Source organism: Zerene cesonia, unplaced genomic scaffold (genome assembly GCF_012273895.1).
Source record: "Zerene cesonia ecotype Mississippi unplaced genomic scaffold, Zerene_cesonia_1.1 Zces_u002, whole genome shotgun sequence".
NCBI lineage: Eukaryota > Metazoa > Arthropoda > Insecta > Lepidoptera > Pieridae > Zerene > Zerene cesonia.
In genome coordinates this window covers 2140561-2163909 of record NW_024045132.1, presented here as the reverse complement: position 1 = coordinate 2163909, position 23349 = coordinate 2140561, and the positions used below count along the sequence as shown (strand labels likewise).

The following is a 23349-nucleotide window of genomic DNA, read 5'->3' as shown; positions in this document are numbered from 1 at the left end:
GGGAAGCCCTCGCGCCCGAAGTGCCCGTACGTGCTCGTCTTCTGGTAGATCGGCGCGCGCAGGTTCAGCTCCCTGCGCCAACGGTCGCAATTTGTTCAATACGATGGACAAAAAGGTTTAAACAACATTTAACGGGGATCACGGGTGGCCGAGAGGCTAGGCGTTGCTACGGTTAGGCAAGATACGCAGGTTCGAATCCTGCCTCGTGATCAAATTTTTTCTATTCTTTCAAAATTTCTAATTTATAAAGCATTTCAATGCTATAAAACTAAAAATTAAACATTTAAACATTTCATATCCACATACTGTAACCTCATAAGATTATTGTAAAAGAACCAAAGAAAAACAGGTTCTAGAGAATATAAAACGATGTAATAATAACTATGGTTCAATATGCAATTAATTTTATAATACATTTTTAAAGCCTTTGTTTATCACTTTATTGAGCAATGGCATATTTTATTGTTTTACAATGCTTTTTCTTTAAAATTTATTATGCAATTTTTTTGTACGAATATATATTTCTATGTGTGAATAAATACATTTAAACCCAATATTACAGATAATATTCATTTCCTGCGCAACTATTATTATTACGTTCTACACCTTCACTTTAAGTAGCACAGTAATCATTTGTTTGAACACAAATAGCCTATTAAATACTTTAGACAAATACGCGAATAGAAAAAAAAATTGTTAACCAAAACAACTCACCTGACGATTTTGCCTGGTCTCAAATCAAAGTTCTTTTGTACAATAGAGAGCAGTTCCTGCTGTGTTTTGTGTGATGTCCCGTAATCGAAGACTGTGATAGATAGAGGCTCGGCCACTCCGATAGCATAAGCGACCTGAAATACAGTAATATTAAATACTAATACTAACATTTTGAGAATTTGTTTGTTGGTACTAATAAGCTCCGAAATTACTGATACGATTTCGAAAATCTTACAATAGACGAAACTATGTCATTTAAAGCTCTCCTCTGTTAATGAGGTTATTATAATATAATTTTGTAATGCATAATATAGAATGTTATTAATTACATTTTCCCCATATAGCATTACTAAAACATTTTTCGGATAAGAAGCGATTTAACCGTAATTCTTTTGTTTTATTTTTTGCCTCGAACGACGGCACTAGCCCGCTTTCTGCGGCGACACATGGCCACCTCGAACGGCGGCACAAGCACACAACGGCACGCACCTGCACCATGCAGCGGCGGCACAGGCCCGCCTTGACGAGCGACTTGGCGACCCAGCGCGCGGCGTACGCGGCGGAGCGGTCCACCTTGGTGAAGTCCTTGCCGGAGAACGCGCCGCCGCCGTGCGCGCCCCACCCGCCGTACGTGTCCACTATGATCTTGCGCCCCGTCAGACCCGCGTCCGACTGTAGACGAAACAATTACATGTTATGTAAACACATTTATGTAGTTAATAAAATGGGAGAAAAAGATAATTCTTTTTCACAGAAACACCTGACTGGATCTGTATGAATTTGTAGACAGGAATTATTCTTTACATTCCCCTATGCTACAATAGTTTATATTAATACTAGTTATTTCTTGAAAGATAGATCACCTAAATTATATTTACGATACAATCTGAATCTTTTTCCTAAATAAACATCAAGAGAATAACATTAATTTTACCTGAGGTCCACCAATGATAAATAGCCCACATGGGTTGATATGAACTACAGTTCTTTCATCTAAATATTGTGCTGGGATCACCTCCTTGATTACTTTTTCTCTGATTTCATCGCGAAGTGTGTCCAAAGAGATCTAAAAAGAAATAAAACAGTAAACATTAAATTTTTATTCTTGAAACATACATAATATGATAATTGTTATTGTTGTTTGTAAAATTCCAACTTAAAAGATTAAATTGAAGTAAGTTGTTAAAAATATTCTATAGAAACTGAAATAGTTATGCTGTTTTAATTTATAAAATATCGACTAGGCGGGAGCCCTACTGCGTCCCCAAATGAATAGGATCAGTTGCCTTTTAATTAAAATAAGAATTTAGTCTATTTTCTTACGAATATTGATCATTTTCATTGAAGTTACCTTTTCAGAATGCTGTAATGAGACCACAACAGTGTGGACTCTTTGAGGAACTGTAGCACCACCAGCAAAAATGTACTCGCAGGTCACCTACAAGAATATTACACATAAATTAAAATAAAAATGTATACATTTGATAATAAAAAGTAAATTATTATATAATATTTAAATTAAGTGAAATAACATGTCTGTAATAATACCAGAAAGCAAGGATAACAACTTGCTTGTAATTTAATAGATAAACATTTTGAAATTTTGTTTAAAATATTAAGAATTAAAACTTTCAATTACCTGTGTTTTTGAATCCGGTCGTGCCCACCAAAATTCACCGTTTCGCCGGAGTTCAGCAATTTTCTGATTTAGTCTATGTGCGAGTACTACAGTCAATGGCATACATTCCTCTGTTTCATCAGTAGCATAGCCGAACATCAAACCCTGTTAAGGCGCAAATTATATTAATATTTAGAATTTATTATCTACATTTGATATGTGGATGAACATCTGCTTGTGTTATGTATAACTATTCAATTTAATCAATAGTGTTCAAGTTTTTCAATCAACAACTCTGCTGCTGGCTGATTAAATGCTTCAAGGACATATTCTGTATCATTGCATGTTTAAATTAAAATTCATATTCCATCTAATATTCCCAACAACCGCCTGAATGTGGTCACTAGATTGAATACACAGTTTATGAGTTAGGTTTAGACTGAAAATAGGCACTTTCTTCTAATAACCATTGATAATAAATCTTTCATAATTATTTTAATAGAATAGAAACATTCACATATATACATTCACTTAACACACCTGCACATATATTTTCATAACAAAATTAAAAAAATATAGTATGCTCTGTAAGATTACTGTAAGAAACATTAGATTAATACCAAATCTGTCATTTTCTAGTACAAACTTACCAATACAAATATACAACTATGGGTGATAATATATTGAAAGTTATAAGGATGCTTATTTTTAGTTCAAGGTAACCCAGATTTAAGATGAGGATTAGAGAATAGATTATTTCATGGACAACATATATTTAAGTAAATATTTATATCATTGTCAATACATAACTATTAATAAGTACAGTTGCTACTTTGTTATGTATTGAGGGAATTGAAATTATAATATCCAATCCTAAAGATTTATTTAATTGATAATAAGTCACACATACAAGTTAAATATATAAGGAAAACACCTAGTGTAGGCATAAATAATTCTTTATTATTTATTATGGTGCAATAAGATTAGGAAATCCCAAGAGTGATACCTCCAGTATGGATGGAGTAATATGGGTATGATAATTACCCAAAAATAATGAAAACATGATACCAGGTATTTTGTTAGTAGGAAAGCTGTAAGTAAGGTAAAAACACCCTGTAGGATAGTCCAATAAGAATATAATGATCTTATACTAAATTTATAATTTTGATAGAATTCACATTCATGTAACATACTAATTTTTTAATTCCAAAGAAGAGTACATTGATACAAAAGCTTTGATGAATTGAAAACATTGTGCCATACCTGGTCTCCAGCACCAACTTCTTCATCATTCCGGTTTTCATGCACCCCAGCGGCTATGTTTGGTGACTGTTGGTCCAGAGCCAGCATCACACTGCACGTCTTGTAATCAAACCCTGACCCAACATGCATTTACTAATAAATATGTATTGAACTTATGACAATTTTTCTTAACATTAGATCTGTCCTACAATAGTACATGTTATGAATGATGTTGGCCTGCCAATCGATTAGACATGCAATTTTTCGGCAAATATTTTGATTGTATCCCAATTTTCGTGCATTTGCCCAAGATTATACCTGATCTCCTGCCCCAATATCCAATTCATCTCTATCTTGATAGACCCCATCAGCTATGTTGGGACTCTGTTCTTCAATTGCCACTAACAAATTTAGTGTTCGCCAATCAAAACCTAGTGTGCACGAAAATATTATTTAGACTAGCTCCAACTTAGAGGTCAAACAAGAATTTGGAATAGAATTCTGTGTTATGCATTTGCTGGCAGTCTGCCAAAATAATATAAGGTTGTTTACTAAAATATTTACCTTTGGAAGAGTCATCATAACCAATATGTTTCACGGTTTCTCTCACAACCTTCTGATAATCGACGTTAGCCTTCGAGGTAATTTCGCCGCACAATAATACCATGCCCGTTTTTGTAACTGTTTCTGTTAACCATTATTAAGAATGTAGTTAAATTGAGTTGAAAGAGTATAAAAATGTAATAGTAATTGAAAAGAGTATGAATTTACCACATGCAACTTTAGCGTCAGGGTCCTGCGATAGATGTGCATCGAGGATAGCATCACTTATTTGATCGCACATTTTATCTGAAACATAATACCAATTTACATCTTTGTCCTTTATTGTTATTTACGAACAAGATTGATTGTACTGCTCCAACCACGTGTTTTGATTATGGCCAACATAACAAGACCCATTATATATGATGTAACTGATTGTTATTCTTGCACCACAAATTAAACTCTTTTAGAGACACATGGAGTTGTCACATATATATATTGTAATATTTTTTCATTTTTACACTAAATTTGCGCACATGTCTTTGGTCGGCCATTTTTTGTATATTATCACAATTCCTGTACTCTTTGCTGAACTAACCTGGATGACCCTCGCCCACTGATTCTGATGTAAATAGGAACACTGATCCATCTTCCATATCATAACTATGGCCGTTCGTTTTCGCGTAGCCATTCATTTTTGAGGTTTCCGGCATTCTGAATTTAGAGTTAGCCCACTAAAATAACACCACTAAACCCTCTCGTAATAATACTGTGGAAAAGAGGCCCGGCGCGAGCTCACGCCGATATTTATAAGGTCGGAGTGGCGCTGTAGTGTCTTAAATATTGACCAATCAGCGATAATCCTGTGCGTCACTGCTTCACCAATTCCAATTTGCTATTGGTGTAAATATTATGTTTTGATTCTGTATAACCTAAAAAAAAAATACCATGTGTAATCTGTGATAGGAAGAAAATTGGCGCGGATTTTAAACGTACAATAATTTAAACTATGGACTTTTTTCTATAATATTTAATTATGGTTAGTGAAAAACATAAAATTAACACTGTAAATTTTTCTTTAAGCAAATAAAATTTATTTTCTTTTTATATTCGTATGTTTCCTTCTTAGAAATATCTACAATAAAATAAATTTTAAGTAGGTTAAGGGTTTGAATTATGTATGAATTGTTTAATTTTTGTGAAACTAAATTATTCAAGTAATAAATTTAATTATCTTAGTAAAAAAAAAACAATTTTACACGAATTTACTATATTTGGTACTAGACACTAGTTAGTATTGTTTATTTTTTCTTTTAGCTCGTTCGGTAACTTCCTGATTACGATCGTAGTACCGAAGATTCACAATAGGTACCTAGTAATAAATATTAAAAAAAATCCATAAAAACTTTATATATACTTATTCAATACAACTATTTGAGTACAAATGTAATAAAACCTTTGTTAGACAGACACATAAGGCACTGGAAGTCACTTAACACACTTCACTGACGAATTTTATGAATAAACGTTTTCCTCTGAGATGCGCTTGCGTACTGACTCCGAAACTGAAAAGTCTGTTTACTTAAAGATAACGACTTCGCACAAAACATGCAGTTTAATGATGAGTTCAACATTGTAGTGTAAGAGCGAGATTATATCAAATAAAACAAATAATTATTATATGTTTAATCAGATGGCTACTAATCTCTTCCGGTATTACACTGTTTATTAATATGTTGTTTTATCTATTAACTTCCTAATCTTACCCTTTTACAAAAAGTCTTCTGAAGATTCTATTTAATTTAGCCTTCTTAAAAATTCAACCAGTCGAATTCGTCCATAATCGCTGTTTTATTTACCTACGTATTTTAATTTCTATTTACAAAGAAAATAATTATATTGTAGGTAAGTTTTAAAATATGTAATAAAATAAAATGTAGTTGAACACTTCATATTATTTAAATGAAGCCTGAAGATTCAAATGCGCTTCAAATAGAAGTCTAAGCGAAAAATATCAGTTTGAGTTTATTAAAATCATCGTTTCAATATTATTCAGCTTCTGTACTATATGAAAACTATACGGAACGGCCAATGTGAAAGATCATTGATAATTACGTCCATCTCTTGATAAATACTTCTGTAATCGAATCAACAACAATCCAGCATTAAAGAGATAATATTTTGTGTTTACTAAATATTGATAGGTATCTGTAATAATCTTAAAAGATATGCAATGGATAATTAATATGAGTTTCTTTCGTGTTTATATTATTAGTATATAGAATAGCTTCGTAAAAAGAACGCGACAATTTCAAAACAGTCATTTTCGGTACGTGAAGAATCATAATTAAACATAAGAAGAATTTCTTTTTGATAAATATCATGAGAAATTTCATAAATCGAAAAAATATCTTTGCTTACATTCCTATAATCTTACTTTAACAAGAACAGCTGACAATTTAGGTTGTCTTAATCCGGGAAAGGTGCGTTAGAAGGTGTGTTTTCTAGTTTTTAGCTCTAAGCTCTTTTTGTTTTTTTGAATGTTAGGATACAAAATTAACTTTCTATGAAAATATGGGTTTTGTTTATAAATGCATTGCTTGCTATGATGTATAAAATAATTATTAAATGGATTATGATTGATGACGCAGTATACAGCTTGCATTTTATTGAAATATTTATAAGACTAATGTTTCAATCATAAACACACATTGGAGGTCAGAGCACACCATGACAATGCAATTAATAAGTAACTATTATGTTCCATCTAATTTGAATTGATAATAAAAAGAAATTCATCATTCATCTGCAATACGGAATATCCATATAAATATACATAAACAGCAATAATAGTCTTGTACAATTTTATTTTTAATTAGCTAAACTAGCATAATATGTATGTATCAGAGACTGAAACATGCATCCTTAGTTAGTGTTCCCTGATTAGTATAATCTGGGGATCTTCAAGGTAGAGTCAACAGGTACCTTCTAGGGAAGCGTGCTCCATTTTAGACTACAATACTACCAGTAGCCAGTAGGCGATGGTAGCCAAGCGCTTCCCTATCACACATAAAAAAAAAATCAATAATTGTAACCGATGAATTGATTTTTATACTTTTTATTGCGATCTTTTAAATATTTTAATTTTAGTCATACTTTACTTTTTCATTACGTTAGCATTCTTTGCCTATTTTAAAGGATGAAATAAAAAAAAATTTAATAGGGATACGGTATTAGTACATAATTATTATACTCCTGGTTTGGTCCAAGATATTTTAGTAAAATTACTTACTGTGTAGTTATCACGTTATAGTAGAACATTACTTCAGGTGAGTTCATTTCATTGTACATTAATTATTATATTCCTGCCTTTTTTGCGAATTTATCTTCAATAATAATAAACAGAAAAATTATGAGGTATATTATGAACTGTAGAATTAATTTAAAAGTGAAACGAAATAATATTCTAGACGCCCTAAAATAATTGTATAATCACTTATTTAATTTATTATTGATCATAATCACCATCCAAAACCTTACTCTCTATACTAAATATTCATTACAAATAACTGGTGGTTAATTAAACGAAGTCTGTGAGAAATTTGTCATTACAACTGATTATCACGTGTTTATCACTTATTATGTGTTCATTTTGCTACTTCATTGGGAAGTTAATGTTACTAGGTATATTGCATAATACTGAGTTGTGTCTGATAATCTTTAACTTTTTGACAACAACCTTGATAATAAGAAACATAATTTTGTAAGCTGAAAATATTGAATCTCGCTAAGATTTCATTTACATGACGAAATCTCGTATCGTATTATGTTTAAATTTCCTTTGATCCATTGTTTAAAATTTCATTACTATATTTATTGCATTACGCGTGTTAAGGCGTACAGTTCTAATAATATCTGAAAAGCGTTTCAAATTAAATGCAATTAAAGTTGAACTGTTACTGATCTAATAATTTCTAAATGTAAGTACCTACACAACTGTTAGACCATAGACTGACATGCGAACTCGTGTAGGTATATTGAACTTAGTTGTATTCATGCTCATAAGTGTTCTATTGATCGCATTGTCCATTTAAATATTATTAATTTTTTATTTTTTACTACCATTCCGTTTACGGCAAAGAAAATCGTAGTGTATAAACACTACGATTGTCTAAGAAGTATGAAATTTTTTAAAACTCTAGTATCTTATATCTTTCCAACTGTTAATTTTTACAAAAACCTATATTAAAAGCGCTATATATATATATATATATTATTAATTGCGTATTCGGTTTTTTCTTATTCCCGGCTGTAAACTTATATGTCCATGTAAACGATTCACCTTTAAATTTTTTAATGTAGCTTAAAATGGTAAATGTTTTTTTTCTGTTTCATTATGAGTACCTATATAATATGTCTACAGTTGACTAATTTGAAAAATCATCGCCATTACCATTACACGACATGCGCAATGCGACATCGATACACAATAATATTAATGTTAAGTATAAAACTAACTCTATTTGTGTATGAAATTAAAATTGACTCACATAATTCACGATTACTCAACCATATAATTGCTAAACAGAATATGATTTTTACGATACTTTTAAAAATTCATTAGTCGAACAATTAAATGAATCGGCTTATGAGCTTCGTTAATGCTGCTCGTATTACGGTGTTTGGCAAGCATTGCCGCCTCAACGCGCATAGGCTTGGCATCCAGGATAAGAGTCATTTTTATAACATACACAACAAGCTTCATTTAACTAATTGTATACCTGCACCATCCAATATACATAATAAAAAAAATATTTTAGATTCCTTTGCGTGCGCTGCGTAAACGGTAGGTTACATACATATTATAAAATGTAAGTAAATTACAAATATAAGCATGAATATGTGGAAACTTCCTAAGCCGCTTTGAGTACTTTTTGGTACAGAAATACCTTATGGATTCGCGTTTTCGCGATTCTTTACAATCCTGGTAACATATCTATTTGCATAATAGTTCAGACTACGAATTGACCTCTGCTCTGAGATTACAATTAATCTTAAAATAATATTATGATAACTTTTAGCAAAAGCAAAATACTCCGAAAAAACAAAGCAATAAAAAGAAAACATTGATTTAAGATTACGACGATGTTGCGTAAGCATTTAGAGATAGGATGTTTTTAATAAGTATTCTTTTTTCTTATAATATTGTTAATCCTTACTAATATAATGTAATAGTTATTAATCATCCCTTAATCATTTCAATAGGTGGCGTGGGATGTCCCTTAGATACAAAAAACCAAAAGAGTAGAATAAATTCCGTTGCTGAGGCGGGATCACGGGTGGCCGAGAGGCTAAGAGAGTCGTTAATATGGTTTGGCAAAATGACGCGGGTATTATTTCGATTCTTTCAAAACTTCTCATCTTTAAATAAATAAAACTAAAAATTAAATATATGCCTATCGTTTTATTTATTTCTTCACCAGGCGAGCGCAGCCGTGAGCAGCAACTAATATTATTACAACGTAATTAATTGTTGTAATAATTTCCGAAAATCATAATTAGATGGCCAGTTACAAATAGACCAGCAAGTGCTATTTCACAATTTTATTTGTATTCATATGAATATCTCACATGAAGCAAAGGGAACATTTTATGAACTGTTATTAAATATTATTAAATTTCATTTTTCGAATCCATTTGAAATACTTTTTCATGCAAGAGGAATGTTTCTTTTTTATGTAATAATGGGCCACTGAGCTGGTGTTTCAGCTGATGTGAAGCGATCACCACCGTCCATAAACATTTGCATTTTTCAGGGTAGTGAATAAGGAAAGGGTTGAGAACGGGAATAAAGAAGTAGACTGGGAAGGGTAAGGAAAAAAATAAGGGCCTTAGACACATTCTCTCACCGAACGAAACACAGTAGCATGCTAGATCTTAAAATAGTTCACGTCAACCTTCCTTGGGGGTATGGTACCTTCCTCGGAGCTGTCTTAATTCGTGCCGAAGTGTGCTCGACGCCCACTTTAAACTGTATAGTTGAAGCGAAACTCCCGAATTCCCGAATCGTCGAACTTCCCGGTCGCACATGGTTGCTCGTTTTTCAATGCATAAATTTGGAAACTACCCAATTAAGATTACAGTTTGCTTCTTATATTGAGACTGACTTTATCACACTATGTGTATTGTATAATATTTTCTGACTCATGGAGTCTGTTTACTTTATGTTAATATTTTTCATGTATTTGACCTAAAGCCGATCCCATATTTAATATGAATTATGAATTAAACAACATTAACTCATAGGTTAAAAAGAAAATTTATTCGTGATAACATTAAATAATTACCCGTGTTTGTGATATTATTGCGATTGCTAATTGTTAAATATAACTGTCCATAGCATTGTTTTCTAAAGACTAAAGTGGTCAGTCAAAGATAGTGGATACGTTGCATAAAAATAAGATTATTAAAGGTTATCACATAAGAGATGTTAAAATATGCTTAATTACCCAATCTGTATATTTATGATTATGTAAACTAAAGATTAAATTATTTTATTATTATGATTAAAAGTATGTTTATATTAACGAATTAAAAAATATAGGAACTTAAATGAACAATTAGATTTAGAGATGCTAACAATTTATTGTTAGCATTTCTAACTTACTAGTTTCAGGAGCCATACCATCGAAACTGATTCGATCATTTTACTTTCAATTCGATTACGTTTTTGATTCGACGTCTACCTTAAATTCTCCCTTTGTAATCAGTTCGAGTTTTATATTGTAAGTACGTGGTATTATTGAAGGAGATCAAAATTTTCAATTGAACCACACGCTACATTCGATAAATATAAATTGCATGAGCTAATGCTCATAGGTTAAATAGACAGGTTACCTAAATAAACTACAAACGTATTTCTTTTGTTTTAGAATAATAAGTTTGTTATAGTAATGTTTTTGTAAATTCATGACTTTCTTAAGTAAATAATGTTTATGTATAAATTGAAAAATTTATTTCATAATATGTCGTTTAACTACTCAAAAAATATATAAATAACGGAGTAGTTTTTTTACCTGCAATCAGTCGTTAGACTATGATGAGAGGATGAGATATAAAAACGTATGACAGAAAAGACGCTGCTCCCATTAGAGTCTGCCCTATCTTCAAGGAAGTCAAGTAAAAAAGTAGTTATTCATAAAATATTGTATTCTGTGCTTTATCACTATGACTTTTGACTGAATGTTTCTCGAACTTCGATGTATATTGATAATAATAATACAGATAAGACAATCTTACTACCAGTAACTTTTATCAGGAATTGTCATCATACGTTATTCCTTTTAAAATTCTAATAGGGATCAGGGTCATTATTGTTTTGTTATATTGAATATTTTACATCACATGTTTTTATCCTTATAAACGACAATGTACTAGACAATGGTATTGCGCATGAAATATAAAGAATATAAATTAGGTACTTTTTACGTGTGAATTGTGACCTATGTAGTTCTAGAAACTATTTATAATACAGAACATTTGTTAAAAAGAAATGTATGTACCTATGTATGCAAAGCCATAAAATAACTATAAAATGTTACCTTGATAAGTAATGAAGCAATTTTAAACAATTTTACGTTTTTAATCATTATTTCTTAACCTACATACATAACTTATCACCAATGTTGTACATCAGTAGTCAGTAGGTACCTGTGTATGAAGAACTTAAACAATAAATATTCAAATCGATTCAAATAATTATTTGTCACGTTTTTGGTGGTTAGGTTATTTACCTACCTACACTCAATGACATTTTCTTTGCATTTGCAAATTGATGATGTATCATGTATTGTTTAACCTTTCACAACTTTTGTGAATATTAAACACTACATAACATTTTATCAATGTATGCATTACTAACTGTGAATCATTTTATTAATCGAGACAAGTGTCTAACTGTAGGAGACATTGTGTAGTCATATTTAATTACCTGCATATAATGTTCTCAAATATTTCTTATAACAAAATCTTATAGAAGAAGATTATATAATACGATTTCGATAAAATTTTATACACAGATACTTAGTTTGTGAGTCTGAAATGAACATGAACAATTTTTATTTCTGAAATCCCACGGGATCGAGAAATATGTAAAGAATTCCCGAGACTGAATAGTACTTTTCTATATAATGTAATAAATAATAAAATTTCATGTAGAAAGACACGTACAAAATATAATTAAAGAGTTAAATACCTACTTATAATGTATTCAGTCTACCGAAAATTTAAATAATGTATGAAGCTTCAATTGGTTTAACGTATAATTTTATAAAATATTAGGTTGTTTTAGTGTAAGCGGAAGATAACAAATGGCATTTTTTGACTGCCTTGAATAAATGTACAATCGGTACATTGTATAAAACAAAGTTGCTTTCTCAGTTCCTATGTCCCTATATATTCTTAAATCTTTCAAACTACACAACGGATCTTGATGTAGTGGTTCAAGTTCCTCTTGAATAACATAATATTATGCTAGTTGTATTATATTATCTGTATACATGCTTGTAATATGTTATATTTTTAATAAAACGCCATCTATTGGAATGCAATTTTGGAGTGATTCAAACGGTGCATTATGGTGAATCTTCTCACAGGGGCGTGATTATTTCTTCGCGATAAAAAGTAGCCTATTTCACTATTTAGCCTTCTAACAATCGCCACATACAAAGCGACCTCTCTGTTCCGACGTGAAAGAAGGATAAAAAACAAATAAACACACTTTCGCGTTTACAATAGTAAGAACTAGCATATATATTAGCTGTGGTAAGGATGACGTCAGCAATGCATCCCGCTCAAAGTACGACATATCACATACAATCATCCAATTTTATTACGCAATGGAACGCAAAACTGATTTATTAGTATTTAAAAGATATGATTTAAGAGACATGGTCAGTCCTGTTATCGTACTAATGAATGATTAGTGATCACTGGGGTCACGACATGCAAGCAGACACGTGTCCGTTATAGCGCCTGAATTATTGTGAGAAATATAAGTATGATTATTTAAATTAGTTATGATAAAGATGCTTATATAGATATGCATATGTAAATAATTCGTAAAATCATTATGGGATTGCCGTGAGCTGGTAACTTGTTTTTCCTTAAAATATTATTTATATAAGTATATAATCTATAAGAATATAACATCAAAGCTTATTACTATTGCGACGCATATAATATGTAATTAAATAGACATGGGCTCCTCTTTACCAATGGGCGCTTTGATTATTTTTAACATCACACATTTTACGAGCTTTGACGTATTTTTTGTAGAGAAATGAATGTGTCAAAGGCCCCGCTATCCTATCGTGGACCATGGACTCCTAATATAGGGTAAGGTCACCCTTGAATATTGTTGAAATTTTAGTAAATATAAATTGAAATTCCCAAAACATTCCTTTATTCCTCCATCAAGCCTTTCCTTATCCCTTATCCTGTAAGTTAGCAATATATTTGCTAAGGCTTATAGCCACTGTAAATATTAATGACAGTGTCAGTCGCTTTTCTTCAGGCGACCCTCCATCTCCCCAATATAAGGAAAATGTAAAGTAAATTAAATCGAAAGTATTCATCCTAACGTTAAAGCTTTACTGCTGAAATTATGCCTGAGAATGATGGAGTTGTGACGCACGCGGAGATGTACGTGTTACTAATTTATGTTTAAAAATAATAGCACTATCTTCTTTGATCTTGCATATCCATTTACAAGAAGAAAACACAGAAACATTTTTAAGGTAAATACGGAATAAAATAATCTTATATTCCATCGAAATTTTGCGATGACGATAAATGTTACAAATGTAAGCATTTGCTTTTGTGTTGCCATGAACTAAATACATAAAAAATATTTTTATTTATTTGTCATAAGATTCAATTACGGGAAGACAGGAGAGGCACATCTATTGTTAAATTGTAGCTGTTTACCTTACAAACCTACAACACCGTGAATTATTTAATTCTTATTGATATAATATATGTGATGAATTTTAATCTGGTATATAATTTCTATGTAACTGAAGAACTGTGTGTGGCTTTAAACTTGGAAGTATATACAAACTGTTACGCCTGCTAAAATTTTTCCAAAGTACGAAAAAAAATGGCAAATAATATCGAAAACCTATCAAAGCTTTAAAATTTCACCAGATTAAGGCAGTAAAGCAGTCTATGGGAAGTGGTGGACAATTATCATCACAATCTCCCCCAATATGAATTCTGATTTTATAATATTATAATTTGCGTCTTAAAAAAAAAAATTGTCAAAAGTAGCGATGTTCCTTATCACAAAGAATCAATGTCAACCACAATCAGGCGTTAATATTTAGGTATTGTGTGAGATGCAGATTTTACCAAGAAATTAGTGTTAGTAATTATCTGGTAGTTAAAAACTTTATTTTTACGTACATTATTTTTTCGAATTGTTATCTTTGTTATTGTTAGTATAGTAGAAAATAAAAGACGCAGTTAATCTGTTTGGCTCTATCTAAAATTTACATTTTAATTAATTTAAAAACATTTTATTCTACGTTAGCATAGAACTTGTATTTTACCTAACGTTTATTTTACCTAACTTGTATATTACCTGCGTATATTGTAATATGTTAAATGCTAATTTTATAAGGAAAATAACTTATAATGATTGACTGCGGTTCTATACATTTACTAGCTGATACACTCGTCTTCATTCGCGAGCCAGACTATAAACTATCTCTGTACCAAATTCCATATAGATTCCAACAGAGGTTTTTGCTTGAAGAATTACAAAATTCTTTCATTGTTATAAGCTTTTATCGTTTAAAATATCAGTAATTAGTATGTAAATTGGTTGGTATTATTTTGAATAAATTCAAATTAAATATTTCTATTAGCTAATTGCTTTTTCAAACAGCAGTTTTTTTTCGACTTTTTGCTACGGTCGGTCGGTTCGGTCGGTACGGTCAGGGGTATGGGCGTTACATACACTACATCTACTGAACCGAACCTGGCCCCGCAGGGATCAGAAAAGAGGTACCTTGTCCTCAGACTATACGAATCTACATGGCCCTTTCACCTAGGTCCAATTCGCTTCTTTTTTATTAATTTTATGCACTCTAAACCTGCTAACCTGAACTTATTTAAAGCAGGGATTTGGGATTAACGACGAATAACATACAACACCTTTTAAGGGTTTGTATAATTTTTCACTATTCAGTTTTATTGGCCAAGGCATAAAATACACGACCAATAAAAAAATTAACACATAAATATTTATTGATACGTGATAAGTGAATTTTCACTCAGTCATTAGGTATTCCAATCTCGGCATATTTAGTGATTAATTTCAGATAACAATTGGTTGTCGAGTAGATAATTTGTAAACACTGCTGTTTAGCACAATCGTTGTCGTAGTGGAATTGTAAGAAAATATATTGAGACAATCAACAAAGCTGTTATGGTTTGGTCTCGTGCTATCCGTGAAGCCAAACGGTTGGATGCTGAGCCTGAGAATACAATAGATTAGTATCAGTAATCACAACGATTTCATGGACAAAAAGTGATTAAACATTTCGTTACGTCATTATGTTATTGCAACATACCCGAGGTGTAGTGTTCAATAATGTTTGGATATTGTAGATCGGAAGTGACTTTGAGCTTTCTATGGATTTTTGCTACAACTGAGGTAAAAATTTCGTCGCTAGTATCATATTTATTGAGTAAATACAATTCCCTCCTTTCGTAATCGGAGCAGTAAACAATGCTTCCTTTATCGATAGTCAATTCAGAATTTTAAATGCGTTACAGGTTTTAATAACCATATTAATTAAATAATTTTACTTTTAAACAAAATTATATTTACTCAAAACCATTAATCAGAAGCGATATTATTTAATAAACATTGTTTATATTTTACCAAAACAATTACCTATTATCAGGCTTGAAAAAATCCATTGTTTTTATTGAAACTTTAAGCGTTGATAAAAGAACATAGACCGAACAAATAAATCGTAGTTTCATCTTCGTGTCAGTGTTATGAAATTGCATTTTGAGGCCTTGAGTGTGCCTTTAGCACGAATTGGACCAGCTCGCACCGGGGAAGGTACACCACACCCCTACAGAAGATTGGCTTAAAATTGTAGCATGTTGTGTTTCGTTCGGGGAATGGGGGAGCCGGATGCCCTTATCGATTTCTTCACACTTCCTAGTCCCTTTCTTTATCCCGCCATCCATCCTTACTTTATCTTTTACCCCCCACAACAGGCAACTCATTTAGCTGATCTCTACAGATGTTCATATGCAGTGCAGGGCATTGGTGATCGCTCTACATAAGGGGAACCACCAGCTCAATTGCCCGCTTTTACAGAAAAAATGTAGATGTATGTATGTAAAATAGAATTAGATATCAAGTTGTGTTTTGTTTAGGTTCAAGCTTACTTCAACGATGGCCTCAACCCTGTGAGAGTGGACCTGAGTGTTTGGCATCAGCGCAACCCTAGAGTAGCGCTGCGAACTAACGACCAGCTCACTTGTGAAAAGCCTAATATTTATATATGCGAGGTATTTTACAAAATTGATAAAATTGTTTGATGTTTGCTGTTTTCTATCCCAGATAGACGTATTTTTATATTATTACTAGCTGAGCCTCGCGGTTTCACCCGCGTAAGTCCGTATTCCGTAGGAATATCGGGATAAAAAGTTGTCTATATGTCATTCCAGTTGTCCAGCTATCTACGTACCAAATTTCATTACAATCCGTTAAGTAGTTTTTGCGTGAAAGAGCAACAAACACACACATCCTTACAAACTTTCGCATTTATAAATAATTAGTAGGATGAGCGTACCTCCTTCTCTTCCATGTACCTATATGCCAATCTTGTTTATATGAAAACTTCAATAAGAAATTTCTGATAGAAAGCCGTGGGATATTAGAATGAAGCTTTTCCAAAACGACACTTTGGCCATTAAATAACCGTCTTTATTTACTCAAATTTATGTTTCGTAGGAACCACCAAACATAGTGCCATCAGAGATTGGTAAAGCGTGCAATTTCCGTAATGTGCAGTACCATGAGCAAGTGTACCGATGGGTCGCGGGTCGGGGGTGTCTACTCTACACCCCTGACTTTTTGTTTGTCAATGGAAGTAATCCTATCAATTTGAATGCTGGCTGCTTTTATGGGAATTTGTTCGCGCCTTGCTTGGAAATTGTAAGTTTTTTTTTTATGTCCATTATTAGTAAGTACTAGTTATATTTATATTAGTAAGTACCATTTTTGTATTATTACCATAGCTTACAGTTTGGATCCCATTGTGTGAACCTGCAGGCATCTGTTTTATTCTGTGACTTGTAAGATTTTCAGATAATTATCGAATAATAAAGAGCGCAAATTTTGTTTATGTCATATTTTATAATTAAATATACCTGAATAAAGATTTGCTAAAAGATACTAGATTTGATCATGTAATTGAGTTGCTATATTCTGATTTTAATCTAATGTCTCATACGTGTTCACTGAATTATGTTCTTAGATTTAGAAAAAAAATAATTAGGAAGACAAATTCTAGAAAAATAATTTATAATAGGTAGGAATATTCACGAAATGGTAGACTTAATAAAATATTTGCTTACATGTACCTAATAATGGAATGTCATGCTTCCTACCTGTGTTCCTCACTGGCGTGCAAACATTCGTATATTGTACTGATGTTTCCGCTCCAGCTATATTTGTGGGTTTGCAAATTCGGACCAATATGAATTGCCAGCTTTATAACGAACCGCTGATGATAAATGGAGATTATGTTAAAACGATGTTCGTTATTTAGGAGAATATTAAGTGAAAATATTTTAGATAAAAAAAACCACAGTTATTTTTTGTATCAGTAGTTTCAATTGCACGAGTCAACTTAGAAGATTTTTGTGTTGTTACTACATTGATTTTCTACTAATTACCAAAGCTTTTTTTTTCACGCAGTATGCGAGAGCGATGAGACTAGACAATCGTGGACAAATTCAATTGATTTTTCCAAAAGTTTATATTATTCAGCAAACTGCATAATAAATTACTAACCATCAGGTAAAAGATGATGGCACGTGTGGGTGTTACCCATTTGATCCAGCACTAGAAGAAGTGGCGAAAGAGGTGCGAAACGCTCTAATACCCACCGCTCATGGGCGTTGGGAGAAATGCTTTTATGAGGCGAGTGACTGTTGCAGCCACTTCATGGAGGATACCAGCTTTGCTGAGCTATGTAAGGTTATTTTAGCGTTAAATTATTTTTGCTTCGAAGTTTAATGGGTTTTGGTGTTTATCTCGACTGGAATTCTTTATATGGGATGTGAATGTTATCTAGGCGATCGAATCATCTATGCAATATTTATTAGATTACTCACATATTTTCATTACGTCATGTAATTTGGATTTTTATCATCAGATTACATGTACTATCATTCTACCATAGATCAAAGAATTTCTTTCTTAATAAAATACTCATATTTTTAAATCTTAAAACGCTTTGTGAAAAGTAATTATTAGCGGACCAACGATTCATTTTAAACTTCACTTTTCAAAAATATCTGATAGTGATTTTTAGAAAAAAAATAATAAAAATTTATATATTTACGGATATTTTTGTTATGCTATAACAAAATTTTTGATCTGGTTTTGCCATTAGCAAATGAAGAATGCCCAACCACATTCGATGGGTGGACTTGCTGGCACCCAGCCGTTAGAGGCACTACCGCAAGTGCTGTTTGCTCCGAGTTTGCGTATTCTAATTCCGGACCGTCCTGCAATCGTAAGTGGCATTACATCTATTACTTACTAGCTTCCCGCCCGCGGCTTCGCCCGCCTCCGTATTGTTCTTACCTTTTAAACATGCTTTGGATTATTCAGAATACACCAATACTATGATTATAAAAATCAGGCCAGCCGTTCTCAAATTTTAGCAAAACAAACGAACGTTTCGAAGATATGACAGCGAGTAGTCACGGGTGCTCTACTTGAATTATAAATGTATAAAACTTTAATCCATTAAAAATAACATTCCAAAGTCCATAAATTTTGAGCAAAGTCCAACCATCAATAATTTGAACTAAATCCCAGATTACAGTACCAAGAGATGCTTCAACAACGGCACATGGGAGCTACAAACTGACTACGCCACGTGTAGCATAACTCCTCGTCTCTTAAGTCGATACCGCTTCTATATTGGGATGCTGGCCTTCTCCGTAGTAGCCTGCATACCGGCGATATTTATATTCTTCTTCTATAAGAGATTGAGGATTACAAGGGTCGTGATGCACAGGAATTTATTGCTTGCGATTGTTATAAGGAATTTGCTGGTTATAATTGCGAGAAGTGAGGTGAGTTTGGGAATTATATCGTATTGTTTTGGAATAACAAAAGAGTACTATATTTTCAATAGAATGCAAATTACATTTTATCAATACATTTTGTAGTGAGAGCTGATTCAAAATGATAATTAATATGAAAAGACAAAATTATAAAAACAAGTTGTAAGTATATATCTTTCAGTCTCCTTACAAGCTGATACAATAGATCAAACACTGAAATTGTAAAAAAATGTTTAGTAGTTTTTATATTGATAGAGCTGAGAAACAATTATTTTAGACAATGCAATTTATAAATAAATGTTTACAAAAATTAAGAGTAGGAAAAATTAAGGACAAACATTTTAAACATAAGAAAACATTGATCATGGGTGCGATTCGAATCCGCGTATCGCGTACACCATATATATCATTACTTTGCCAGCGAATAAGGACTCCACACGGTAACGTCCATATATACTTATAATGGAAAAAGTAGAAGCAATTCGATTGCTGAGGTAAGATTATCGCCGAGGGGACTTAGGCGAAATTCGAATCCAGCAACATGATCGATTTTTTTCTATATTTAGAACATTTTCCCACAAAATTAATCCATCGATTGACATCGTGTAGATCTACATACAAGAACTAAAAGGGTCGGGTAGCACCACAATGTCCCGGAACTCAGTACTATGCCGCATATTATCGACCGGGGAACGTGCGGCTGCGGGCGCCGTGTTCGCGGCCATGTTGCTGGAGGGACTGTACTTGCATCGCCTTATTGTGGCCGTGTTCCGACGCAGGATGGAGCTGGCGTATCTGTACCTGGTGGCTGCGGGTATGTGGGGTGGTAACCGTGCGTTATGTGTGGGAGTCTGTGGTAATAGCTGAAGGGGTCCAGCGGGTTTGATGACTGCCGCTACATGTTGCTTCGGATGTTGTGGTATAAAATGTTCGCAGAGGATACAGGATAGTGACTATAAGGAAAATTTGTACGCTAGAACGCTAGATAGCATTCGATAGATTAAATTGTGTGGGGTAGTTTATATGTGCTGGTGTACGAGTATGCTATGTGTTCGCCGAGTGCGCAGCCAAGGGAATATGTAATGTGATACTAAATGAAGAGATATAAGGTCGAGGAATTCTGCCGGCATATCTGTGTATATTACTGACTCTGTTGGTTTTGGGCTGGTGTATGGCCGGTATGCACATTTTTTTTGTTGTATCATGATGGGTGTTGATGAGTGTTGCCACAGATTTGTGTTTATGTTTGTGCTCGATGTTATGTAATGTATGATGCTATATCCTGTTTTATTTCTATTTTTCATCTTGCAATTTCTTTTTTTCTCAATTTTATTTCAAGCATCAGTTTCATAAAATATGAATAAGCCCCAATTAACTGCACATCACCATCAAGACCTTTTTGTACAGCGATCGCGATACTCCCAGTGCTAGTGTGGGCTACAATCATGGCCTTGTACAACGACCACTCTTGCTGGGTCGTGTATACAGTAGACCACGTTCAATGGATACTGGATGGACCTAGGATTCTCATCCTGCTTGTCAATACGGTCCTGTTTATAGATGTGCTGAGAGTGCTGCTAACTAAGATCAGGAACACGGAAAACTCTAATCAGTTGTAAGTAACGCATTTAAAAATTAAAGACAGCGGATTATTTTGATTAATTCTTTAGGCAACGCTCGCTATAAAGTGTACTAAATAATGGTAGGGATCACGTTTAAAAAAAGGTTGTCTATTATTTGCAGTTTTAAGTACATACTACTATTTAAATCTAGATGAATGATGATTAATAGTTATATTTATGATATTTATATCACATGAGTCTGAAGTATTTCCGTGTACCTACTAGAAAGAGGATAAAAATATCTTTTATTTTGGATAATATATGGAAAAGATAATCTATCAAGTTTCTAGGAGATTCTTCATTCTTCTCGGATAACTGACGTTGCGAATCAGTGACAGTTTAATTAAATGACAATTCATAAATACATAAAAGTGTAGAGTTGAAAAAAAAACATTTATTTTGTAGGAGCACAGTAAAAGCGACACTATTCCTCATGCCAGTGTTTGGCACGCAGTTCATATTCACCGCTATACGGCCCACCACTAGCGACTGTGCGTGGGAGCAAGTGTACTACTTCATAGCGTACGCTATGGAGGGCTTACAGGGGTTCATGGTGTCTTTGATTTATTGCTATGCTAATAGAGAGGTAATGTGTGAATATTTGTTTTTTTTTTTGACGTGACAACGTCTTAAATTAGGTTGCGGCTCGGTGTCACTCATGAAAAAGTGTAACGCCCGGTAACGTTACGATGAGTCACCGAACTATGATCGGTCCGCCGCGCGCGCAGCACTAGAGAATTAGGCGCATTGAATCGGCGCGTGCTTGTGTCTCTGTCTCTGTCTTTTTAGTAAACAAAATATATTTTCCATAGTTAAAATTTGTGCAATTCTTATTTTCATTCAATTCCTTGTTTCTATTGTGCAATTTAATAATATTCATATCAATAAATATTCTACCGAGAAAAAGACGTTGTCACGTAAAATCTTCGCCCGTAAAACCGACTTTACAGGCAACCATTTTTTTTGTAAATTGCAGTTTTTTTTTGTTGAGAGGAACTTGAACTTCCTCTAGACTTGGATAGTCTACAACCTGTTCATTTATTTATTAATTTTTTTGTAAATTTTGCTAGATTTGTTTCATAGAAACTATGTAAAAATTTACCCCAACAAAAATATAAAACGCATCATAAAATCTAAAGCTCTTTACACTTATAGGTTCATGGACTCATCAAAGCCACGTACAAGAAAACAGAAAGTGCTGTAGTGTCACGTATAAGAGGTTCCGATGTACCGCGCACGAGCGTCGACCCCAAGTCTGATAGACGTTTCACATATACTACTGGTATATCAAAGAATACCGAAGAAAAAGACCCATACACTTACATGAAACCAAAGCTACACGTAGCTGAAATCATATCCATACAAGCTAGCGAACGATTAGCTGAAATTCTAGAACCAGTCTATGAAACAGTGGACAATGGTCTAGTGAATAGTGGGTATGATTTCCTGGATAGATCGGATTACGAAAATGATTACAATTTTACAAACGCCTCTAGCGTATCTATTGGGTGTCAAGATTGGCTAAGACGTACTTCACCAAATAGCAGTATTTACAATAAATCCGTTATAGACACGACAAAGCCTAAAATAAAAGAAAACGACGATAATGAAGCCAAAATTGTCAAAGAAAAGGAATCAGAGTACGAAAATGATCCAAAATCGACTTGTCCCAAATTTAATACGGAATTTCAAACAGAGGATGTTTACGAAATTCCATCTGACAATGATTATGAAAACCATGACATGTTGAATGAAATTATCCAGTACATAGAAAGCAATGAAAGGAACCTTGCATTGAATTCTGAGTTACTTGCACCGAATAGAAAACCGGAGGACAAAATTGTTTTTGTTGATCAATAAATATTTTGGCTTAATGATTACGCGGCTCCATTGTGCTGTTTTGTATTGTTCAAGCACTTAAATGAGATGTATTGATATTTTTTTAATAAACAATCGTATCACATGTTGTTTTATTTCCATCTAACTTCGAACTCGTATAGTGCTTTTTTTCGTTTTCTGAATCATAAACAAATAATCTAGCAGAGTTCTTTTATGTTTGGAACTTTTTTTTTATCTAAATCAATTTTGTCCATATCTTGATTAATGAGAGATTTAGAATTCCATATTCCATAAGCCTTTCTTTATGGATACTTTATCCACCTATGTACCATCCCAAGTACATAGTAATACACTGCAATTTTACACACGAGTAATACAGAA

The 23349-nt window shown here is 32.9% G+C and overlaps 2 protein-coding genes across 2 annotated transcripts; one reads left to right on the top strand and one right to left on the bottom strand.

Annotated features, from left to right (window-relative positions):
- Nucleotides 1-2: 2 nt before the first annotated feature.
- LOC119838291 (S-adenosylmethionine synthase) lies at nucleotides 3-5049 on the bottom strand (the record flags this gene model as incomplete). Its single annotated transcript, XM_038364159.1, has 10 exons — nucleotides 4716-5049; nucleotides 4346-4423; nucleotides 4139-4261; nucleotides 3596-3708; nucleotides 2354-2497; nucleotides 2066-2152; nucleotides 1649-1780; nucleotides 1204-1386; nucleotides 715-848; nucleotides 3-72 (listed from the first exon to the last, which is right to left on the bottom strand). Coding segments are annotated over exons 1-10 (1179 nt in total), but the record flags the coding sequence as incomplete, so codon positions are not given.
- A 10724-nt stretch (nucleotides 5050-15773) lies between these two features.
- Nucleotides 15774-23029, top strand: LOC119838290 (calcitonin gene-related peptide type 1 receptor-like). The gene is made up of 10 exons (XM_038364158.1): nucleotides 15774-15836; nucleotides 16577-16711; nucleotides 17157-17360; nucleotides 18228-18402; nucleotides 18826-18948; nucleotides 19257-19516; nucleotides 20117-20321; nucleotides 20915-21122; nucleotides 21535-21715; nucleotides 22285-23029. Exons 1-10 carry the CDS (start codon nucleotides 15774-15776, stop codon nucleotides 22987-22989), a joined length of 2259 nt encoding a protein of 752 aa, XP_038220086.1. The 3' UTR covers nucleotides 22990-23029.
- Nucleotides 23030-23349: the final 320 nt, after the last annotated feature.